The following is a 10,351-nucleotide window of genomic DNA, read 5'->3' as shown; positions in this document are numbered from 1 at the left end:
AAAAAAATTGTTATTGAGGATGGTTTGGGGACCGCAACTATAATCATTCTTTAAAAAGATCTCTCCAGTGGTAGTTACGGTTCCTACTTAACACCTTATCAGGTTATAATGTTAGAATTGCTTATTCCAAATTTAAAAAAAACAGTAAAGCAGATATGTAACTTAGCAAAATAGACAAAAATGAAAATCTATCCAAAAGGTACAAAAATCTCCTTAACAAAAACTTACAGTTTAAAAAGTTAAGTATAAGGGTTGATTAAACGCCAAAAGGTACACAAATCAGCAAGTACCCAACATTTCATTCAAGCTTAGTTGATATAATTTAAGTAATTTTGCTGCATTAACTTTTCCTTCACATTTTTTAGAATTTATTAGATGTCACAGAACCTTATGCTGGCCATTTTCATCTACAAAAAATTTGTTCAAGTAGCACTGTAGATTGACTGTAATATCTATTAATCTATAATAATCAAACTATTAATTACAGGTTAAAAAGAAAACGTTATAAAAAATAAAAAAAATTACGAGGCTACAAAATTTAAAAACTTTTTTAAAAAAATGCTTACACCAACATACATCAATGATTTCGATTATTTTATTTTTAATAAAAATCGTCTGTTTAAGTTCATTCTTCGATTAAAGTAATTGTTATTTTATGTAGTAGTCAAACGTTTATAATAATAGGTAATAATTATCTGGCTCTATCGCAAATAATATAGTTTTCTTCAATCACACTCTCAATGTAGCTGTTCTTCTCACAATGTTATATATATGTTATGTAATATAAAATAAATAAGTATTGCATACTTTTAGGACAGCTAATTATTCCAGTATTTTACTGTAAGTAAAATTAAATTACAATTGAGAAATGAATAATTGTTGAATAATCTACTTGTTATTAACTGTGTGTTATTTGTGCTCACGAATATTTCGGTTAGACGAATTCAAGTCTGAAATATTGTTTTAAATCCTCCGTGATTCAAATTTAAACAGTAGCCGACTCTAACTTTGTCTTTTTCTACTTTAACATGCATGTATAAGATGTGACAACTTCAGAATAAAGGGCATATTAAAGATAAATCAGAAGAATAATAATTATTTGGAATAGAGTTAAAATAAAGTACCTATTTAAAAACGAAGATATAATATACATTTTATCATAAGTATAACCAAATAATATTATGAACGAACAGGCCAGCATAAGGGTCTGTGACATCTAATAAATTCTAAAAAATGTGAAGGAAAAGTTAATGCAGCAAAACTACTTAAATTATATCAACTAAGCTTGAATGAAATGTTGGGTACTTGCTGATTTGTGTACCTTTTGGCGTTTAATCAACCCTTATACTTAACTTTTTAAACTGTAAGTTTTTGTTAAGGAGATTAAAAAAATAGATGTTCCTTTTCAGCTGATTTCAGTACTCTCAAGAATTGGCCTTAAAAAAAGAAAATCTTGTATTCACCTTTTTAAAAAATATCTATACTAATACAAATACTTACGTAAGAGAATGTACTACAAGAGTAATGAAGAGTAGAGATGGAGTTAATAATGCATGTAAGAGCGGGCTAGAGACCTGTTGAGTCCACTTAATTATGCCATGACTGTGTATGTACGGACTCTGCATGGTTCGAATTCTTGCATGCATTATCTAACACACGCTGATCAAGTACTCTTGTCCTGAAACTGTTGCACTTTATTTACTGCAATCCATTGTTATTACTTTCTATTATTTAAGAGAATGTATTTCATTTGAATAGATTTGAGTTTCAGCTGTAAGTAGAAGGCTCCTTAACACTTGATATGATAGAATCAGCAAAGTTTACGATTCATTTGTAATCATATTCAAATAAAACTGATACGAGGCATTTAGGTTTGCAAATACTTAAAACGAAAATCAGTAGTTTCGTTTTTTAGAGAAAATTATAAATTACTTTATAATGTCGCATTACTTGTCCATGGATTTCAACTAAAACCTTTCAGTAGCGATAACTGCGCCAAAACGAAGTAAGTTTGAGTTATCTACCTTTTTATTAGACTTTTTGTTTTTGAGATATTCTGTTGGAAATGTGAGTAATAAGATAACATCACTGATTTTATCTGTTTTATCTTGCAAGTTTTTTTTTTTTTTTTGGATCTCTAATATTTGTAACCCTCCACTGTGCTCTTGCCTTGGAGTTTGGCAGGAGCTAGGTAGCTCAATCTGGGACATAGAAGCGCCCATTGAACTGTACGCTGAAAGTGTCTCTCTCCAACGGCTTTGAGGCTTGCCTATGAGTGAGCTATAGGCTCTGAGCTATTAATTAACATTGACACTGTCTGGGCACGTTGGAATAATGGTCAGATTGATTGATTATAATTTCCCTACTTATATTACAAAAAAATATCCACTCATACTTAAATAGTAGACAGTTTCGCGTCTCGTTACATTCTTCCATGTCTTTACCACACGAAGCAACTACTGGAGTGCCTTAGGGTTCAATAATAGGACCGGCTTTTTTCTCTTGGCTTAACCCAATGCTTTGACCAAAGGATGTTCGACTGGCCTTGTATGCTGATGATGTCGCTGTCTATGCGTCCTGGTGATTGGACACGATACTCGGCAGACTTAATCTCATGTTTGGATAGATTTTTCATCAAGTTTGGAAAATAAAAATTAACCCCTTAAAAAAAACGGGGGCTTGTCCTTTTCACTAAGCGCAGGCCGATCTTGTAGGGGGATAAATTGTGCCCTGGTCTGCTACTATCCAAGTATCTTTGGGGTATTACTGGATTTTGGGCTGACTTTTACTCTCCACGTAAAAGGATAGAGTCAATAAAGGCAAGAGAGCCATTCATGGTACTATTCCCGCTGTTCTGCAGGGACTCTTAAACCGTCCCATGGAAATGAACTTCTTCTGTACAAGGTAGTGATTAGACCTGACACTTTACGCGTGTCCCTCTTAGAGTTTCGACATGTCGCTTCGCTGCAGGATATTCAAAACAAATTATTCAGGCTGGCCACAATTTCCTACCGCTACACCCGTATTAAAGACTTACACGTCAACACCAACATGGACTACGTAGAACACTACATCAAACACCTCGCTATTAGTTTCATCAATAAGTGTGAATTAAGTCACAACCATCTATGTAGGCTAATAGTGGACTATAGTTAGGACACTGAACAGGCACAGGAGAGTTAAGGACTCCCTGTATTGATGTCTATCTTTAATAGCTGAGGTTTTTCAATTGTTTGTCCCTTAATATTTACTTTTTATAGTAAAATGTAATTTACTATTGTATCTGCTGGTGGAAATAGTATTTATACTGGACACTCCTATGTAAATATGTATAAATTAACAATAAATGAATATTAAAGTCAAAGATTAATTCTAGTTAACCAGGGGAAGTGCTGCAATCGATCCGTTCAGATCTCAGTGACTGTTAGCCTTTTGCTTTGATCGCTTCTTAATTCATTTTTTTCTATTCTAACCGCAAATATTCTGATATTTTTTTTAAAACTATCTTAAATTTGAGGTTTAACTCAGCATAAGTGAGGAGAAATCCCGATGGACCTTGAAGGTAGCGTGAATTTACCCGATTTAAAAAAAGAAGAAAATGGGTCCAAAGGATTTGTGACAAAAAGAAGCAGACGTTAGATTGGAACATAAAAAGAATATCCCAGTTTAAGTTGCCTGCCATTTTTGTTTTGCCAGATATCAGGCTTTAAGAAAAAGTAAAAAAACGAATTAAAAATATAAAGATGACGCGCAGAGATAACAGTAGTATAGTTTTATTTGGCGCAGTTATAGTGAGCTTTTAACTCCCAGCTTCTTGTATATTACGAATTCACGAAACGTACCACTCAGATGAAAATAATAAATTTGCTATTTTATAGTAATTTTTTTGTATTCTTTTTGCCACCAAACTTTTATATCCTACGTTCTGTATTTGTTAGGGCAAAGTAACTTGGGCGTTATTGTACCAACTATTATTCTACGTACCAATTCCGACACAAAAATCTTTCTTAGCACGTTATTCGGTATTACTATAGGAATTAAATAGAAACAGTTAGATGGGCTAATAACAATGCTATTTTGGCAGTACATACGCGGAGACATTAATAGCTTTAACCTTAGCGAAACTCTAAAAACAAGACTGATAAACTTACAACCTTAAATTGATATCATAGATCTAATATATATTAATAATCTAAAAATATTACTTAGATTTCGCTACAGGAGAAGCGTCTTTATATGAACCACGTTTCTATGAGGTTCAACCACCTAAGAATACAAAATTTGCGGTCAAAAATTATCCGCACAATTGTTACAGCTCCTTTTATTATCCAATCGAACCACTCATATTCGCTTCCTGGCCGACATAATCTCAGTCCGCTAGGAAAAAAAATTCTGTAACTCCTTATCTGCTCATCTGAATCTTTTAAACTCCTCTATTTCCGAGCGGTTCCTGAGCAGATCCTTTTTAGACGTCTTAAGCGTCATTGGCTTCTTGATTTGTTTCAGTAAATATATATGCCGGATTAAAACTAAAATTAAAGCTACGTTTCTCATTGGTCGGGGCGGGGCCTAGGAGGTGTAACCACCTTCTTCATAGATTTCTATTGGTCTAACGACCAACCCTGAGCAGATCATTTTAGACTTCTTAAGCGTCATTGGTTTCGTGATTTGTTCCAGTAAATATACATGCCGTATTAAAACTAAAATTAAACCTACGTTTCTCATTGGTCGGGGCGGGGCCTAGGAGGTGTAACCACCTTCTTCATAGATTTCTATTGGTCTAACGACCCGCCTACATTTTAACACTCCCACAAACTGACTCTGCCACGTACCTCGGTATTAAGATGGATGGCAGGCTAGGCTGGAAAAAACATATTGACAAGTTGGTCCAGCAGGGAGAAGGAAGGCTGGGGCTGCTAAAGAGATTGGCGGGAATAAAATGGGGCGCGAACCAGGATTTAATGACTCTGACCTATAAGACTTATATCAGGCCTACTATAGAATATGGGAATGAAGTTCTTCTGACTGCGTCAGATAACTCTTTAAAAGCGTTGGATCTACTACAAAATAAGGCGTTAAGGTTGATCACGGGAGCCGCAAAGTCAACACCCATTGCGGCTATGGAGATTCAGACTGGTATAGAACCCCTTCAAATCAGAAGAGAAATTTCAGCAATAAACCTCTTTGAAAGAGTAAAAAGGCTGAAGATAAAGCACTGGGATTTGCAACAGTCGTCCGCCCAACGCTTGAAAACACAGAAACCACTCGCTGTTAAGGTTAGCGAAGTCATAGCCACAAGAGGCCTGGATCTAGGCAGAAAACAACCTTTTGAGCGCAGCTGCGTGCAGTACGGACACTTGGCGGAGGGAAAACTAAATCTTTTGCAACCGCTTCTTAAGGATAAAACTTCCGAGCAGGAAATGAGAGCGTTGGCCCTGGAGACAATACATTCCCGATATCCCGCTCGGGACTGGCTACATATCTACACAGATGGTTCCGCCCGAGCGGCGACCCATAACGCAGGGGCCGGAGTGTACTGTCGAGAGTTTACGCTGGCTGAGCCAGTGGGTAGGATGTGCACTAATTTTGATGGGGAGGTCAAAGCTATCTCCATGGCTCTGGCTAAATTAATAGAAGACCAAAAAGATAACCCCCAAATAGTGCTCTTTATTGATTCCCAGGCTGCAATACTGGCAATCTCTAGTAGACATTACACTGACCACTCGGAGGTGGGGATAGCAAGAAGCCACATAGCTTTTCTGATCGAGCGGGGAACTCGTGTCGTGCTCCAATGGGTGCCGAGTCATTGCGGCCTAACGGGGAACGAGCAAGCAGATGAGCTAGCCCGCAGAGGAGCCGAAATGCAGCAACCCGACACACCGCTCACCTTCTCCGCTGTTAAAAATGTAGTAAAGTCTTCTTATAATGAAAAAATAAAAAGGACCCAACAGCATCAAGCAGAAGGAAAGCGGTGGCGGACGCTGCTTGAGAATCCTGTTTCGGTAACAGCTGCAAGAAAGGAGGCTGTGGCATGCTTTCGTATGACTACAGGGCATGACTACCTCCAAAAACATTTGCACAGGATTGGGGTGGTGGATAGCCCTATGTGTCCTTTGTGTCTGCAAGAGGAAGAAATGGACAGTCAGCACTTACCGGTCTGCCACGCCTTGATAGATGTCGTCGCGAACGACAGCACAAATCCACATACCCATGAAAATAAAGCCATTATGACCAAATTATATTGGGCTGCCAGAAGCCGAATGGACTGAGCACCAACGGCTTGGCGTTAATAAAAAAAAAAAAAAAAAAAAAACCATTTTAACACATTTTAAAATTAAAACTTAAATCTTATGTGCGGAGTGCTACCTCCTGGGTAGTTTCTCTCCTTATTGATTTAATGAAATTCTTCAGAACAACTGCAATAATTATGGCGAAAATTTTGCCGTTGTAATAATCCGATAAATAATAATAATAATGATTTCTGAGGGAAGGGATTAGCTATGCGGTTAGCGTATTGGATTCCCACGCAGAGATCCAGGGTTCGAATCCAGCTGCTGGCCCCTTAGGTTTTTCTCTCTTCCTAGCGAGCTTCTTACAGCTCTACTACCCGATGACGAACAGTGTGGTCTGTAAAGGGAAAACACTGTCCGGATGTCGGCAGTACATTGGAAAAAGCTTTGGGCGCTAAGAACCTCAGATGTTGTCGCGCCTTAATTTAAAAAAGAAAAATAATTTCTGAATTTTTACTAAATTAAAATTTTACCACGAGTCCCTTAGTGTAGTATCATCTCCTAACCTTGAAAATATGCGATCCTAAACCCACAGTGCTTTTTTTTTTGTCGTTGCAAGCAAGTTTTTAATATTTCAGACCGCTTTCGGATTTACATCCATGATCAGAAATTGATTAATCAGTTGTGTAGAAAATTTGACTTAAAACAAATTTGCCGTCCCATACTACCCTTGCTAACTGAATGAGAGAAGTTACATGGTGCGATTGTGCGCGCGTAAATATTTAATTCAATGATAATTAGTTTCCAGTTCAAATGAACTTGATAATTCAGTGATGTATGATTGAATTCGCATGCCCCTTCTTGTAAAATATAACTCCAACTTCACAATTCTAAAACAATACCTATGCCCAAAACATACAGAACCTCTGAATGCATACTAGTTTTCGTTAATTTATTTTAATTTTTTTGGAAAAAAATGTTTTCACTGTCCATTTAAATTTTAAATAACATTGATACTTTGTAACCTTCACTCAGCAAATTAGTGTTGGACGAAAACTTAGTTTTAGGTCAAATTCTGTTATCAAAAATGATTGACCAATCTTTGCTGATTGATTGATAAATATGTGAAATCGGATCGAAATAGTAAAACCTTGTGTATTAGATAAAAACAGCGGTATGATACATTACTTTAATTTATGTCCATAATACATACTCGTAAATGTATTCGATAATCGGAGGAATTCGTTAGAAGTTTTACTACAGTCTACTCAAATAAACTAACCACGCCTCGCTACTGACGAAAACATGATTCAGCCACCACTGGAAACCAAATCGACGAATCATTTAATTTTTCTATGACTTTCACTTTAGACGTCTTAAGCGTCATTGGCTTCGTGATTTAATTTCAGTAAATATACATGCCGTATTAGAACTAAAATTAAATCAACGTTTCTCATTGGTCGGGGCGAGGCCTAGGAGGTGTAACCACCTTCTTCATAGATTTCTATTGGTCTAACAACCGCCTACATTTTAATTTGATTCTAATTCTAATTCTTGATTGATTTAGTCTAAATCTCATTACCTAACCTTTACTCTCAATCACAAAGTACTCCCGCCAATCTATCTGAACCATATTCCTATTCCTCCGGCATATAAGGTGCGATATATCGGGCTTTACCCCGACAAATGCCTTACGTGGAACCCCCATGCCTGACTCAAGCGATAGGAACTTTACTTACGAATACCGAATGACCAAAAGACTCCTCGACAAACGCTCCTAATTGTCTCTTACCAACAAAAAGAAACTCAACACAGCTCTACTAGCCCCAATCATAGGGGCTTGAACTGTACGGTACTGCAAAGCGTTCCAATCCCAACCTTTATCCAATCCCTTCAATCTAAAATCCTACGCACAATCCTTAACCCTCCTTTCTACCCTTTTGTCCTTGACCTAGCCAAATCCCCCGTTACACCCGTTAAATTTCATTCCCAAACTTTCCCAACACTTCAACCCGCTAATAAACCATCTATCCCAAACTATTCTTCTCTCGAATCCTCGCCGAAGAATGAAGAGTCGATGGCCTCACGATCACCTGATCGCATGATAGAAAAAGGGCATCCTTCAAATTCACTTCAACGGCATCCTGTCTTAATCGACTCATGATGGTTATCGTTGGATGGCCCTCATTCAATTCTTTCAATTAATTTTTGTATATTATACGGAATCATATTTACTTGTTGAAAGATGGTTAAAAAAAAGAAAAAGATTGAGTCTGTTCTGTATTGGTGAAATTATTTGAGAATGATAATTTATTTAATGAGTTCCATGCGTGAATAAAGTTGCTCTACAAACCGCGTTGAAGTTAATCACACATTTTTGAGTTTCCTTCAAACTCTAAATTTCAGCCAACTCATTTAACCCAACTAAGTAAAGGTAATGCCAATGGTTTCAGGCGAGTTTGAAGTCCGACTATCTAATTAATTGTCGTTGACGGAGGCGATTAGCAAATATACTTTACTATAAATTTCTTTACAATAACTAGTAGACAAGGAATCGAACCCAGTATCACAATCAGCTCGGCGTGCATCGTCTTTAACTTCTCGGCTATCGTGGCGCCTAAAAGGTTTTCAGCTAGCAATAATCATATAATCAGGTGATCCTTCATTGGTTATGATATTGCTATTGCGTAAGGTTACGTATAAGACTGAGGAAGGTGCAAAACATTTTAACGAGCACTTAAAAGATAAGGCCAACACTCACCTCCTTTTTGCAGAAGCGCCTTTAATAGAATTATACTGGAAAACTGTTTTTAAATAAAGGATATTGCAGACCAGGATGGGCACCATGTGTTCTAAAAATTATAAAAAACGCCGTTTGACCCATTTTTAAGTAAAGAAAAAAGAAATCATTATTGAAAAGTGGTATTTCTGGTCGAATCCGCAGGTGGCAGATCCCAATCGTCGCGTAACGTTTCGCATGATCGCTGTACTTCCCTTACTTAGTGTGAGATAGACTAAAGTTATTAGAGTACGCAGTTCTTAGTGAATGGTAACAAAAGGGACTCCCTTTATTACTTTATCACTCTTATAACTTTACGAAGTCCCCCACTTGGTAAAAATGAAATCCAATAATCTAAGTTAAAAAAATTTCTTGAATGCAGGTGTTTGCTTTAAACAAAGGTTACATTAATATTCTTCTTAATGACCGTTAATAAATCATAAGTGAATTTGTAAGTTTTTATTACTAACGTTTTAGCCAGAGAAACTTTTAATCGGCGGAGATTGCCCATTCTTTGGAATGTAAATTTTGTTATTTTACCGTAGCTAGCATTAATCAAATTTAATTAGGCCTCCAAGGCTCTACTATTAATTATATAAATCACAACGAGCGAGTAAACATTTACTCGTTTTCTGGTTGGTGATAAATTAATCAAAATTCTGTCTGGCACCACTCAAAAATACTTTAAATAATCTGCTAGTATTTCTTTTATTTTAGAGTGTGGCACAATCCTAATCTGCAATCAAATCACAGACAAAAATCTCCCCCTAGTTAACCCTTCAAGAGGTGATGGAAATAACAGGTTTAGAGCGATCGTGAGATAATTGTAATAAAATGACGCGTCACCCGCAGACGATATTGTTAAGGTCTTCCAGAAGCCGTTGTCTGAGGCGTGCAGGATGGACCTCTGTATGAATGGAAACAAGACCAAGATTCTTGTATTTTGAACAGAAAGTGCCATCCCACCGCCAGCGCCAATATTTAGTTTTACCAACGACGATTTGGAAACAGTGAGCAGTTTCCTGTATCTCCTGATAACCTGGTTGTGGAAGAGGAGGTGCATCGAAAGATATTGCCTAGACACAGAGCCTATTTCGCTCTTGCTAGAGCGCAAAAGAGCCGATTGGTCAGTACTGAATTCAGAGAGTATATTTCTTAATAAAGCCGGTCATAATAAAGTACTGCTCGGAACCTTAAAGCTCAACAACTATCTGCGAATCTACTTGATGGGTTTAAGCGGCAGGTAATGAAACGTGTTTAATGACAACCTGCACGCGGCGAAGAAGGAAGAAATAGATTGATACTAATTGTGATGATACTAACAAATACTCCCAGGTCTGGG

General features: G+C 37.0%; 1 protein-coding gene across 1 annotated transcript; it reads left to right on the top strand.

The window, feature by feature from the left end:
* The first annotated feature begins 4,844 nt into the window (after nucleotides 1–4,844).
* On the top strand, nucleotides 4,845–6,269 carry LOC141459394 (uncharacterized). The gene has a single exon (XM_074138436.1). The coding sequence runs from the start codon at nucleotides 4,845–4,847 to the stop codon at nucleotides 6,267–6,269; it is 1,425 nt and encodes a 474-aa protein (XP_073994537.1).
* The last annotated feature ends 4,082 nt before the right edge of the window (nucleotides 6,270–10,351 follow it).

The sequence above is a fragment of the Rhodnius prolixus genome, unplaced genomic scaffold (assembly GCF_049639745.1).
Source record: "Rhodnius prolixus isolate KJV_2025 unplaced genomic scaffold, Rpr scaffold_11, whole genome shotgun sequence".
In the NCBI taxonomy this organism is placed as follows: domain Eukaryota; kingdom Metazoa; phylum Arthropoda; class Insecta; order Hemiptera; family Reduviidae; genus Rhodnius; species Rhodnius prolixus.
This window is presented reverse-complemented; position numbering and strand designations above follow the sequence as displayed.

Coding starts and splice junctions, on each gene's coding strand:
- LOC141459394 (XM_074138436.1), top strand. CDS start 4,845: ATGGATGGCAGGCTAGGCTGGAAAAAACATATTGACAAGTTGGTCCAG.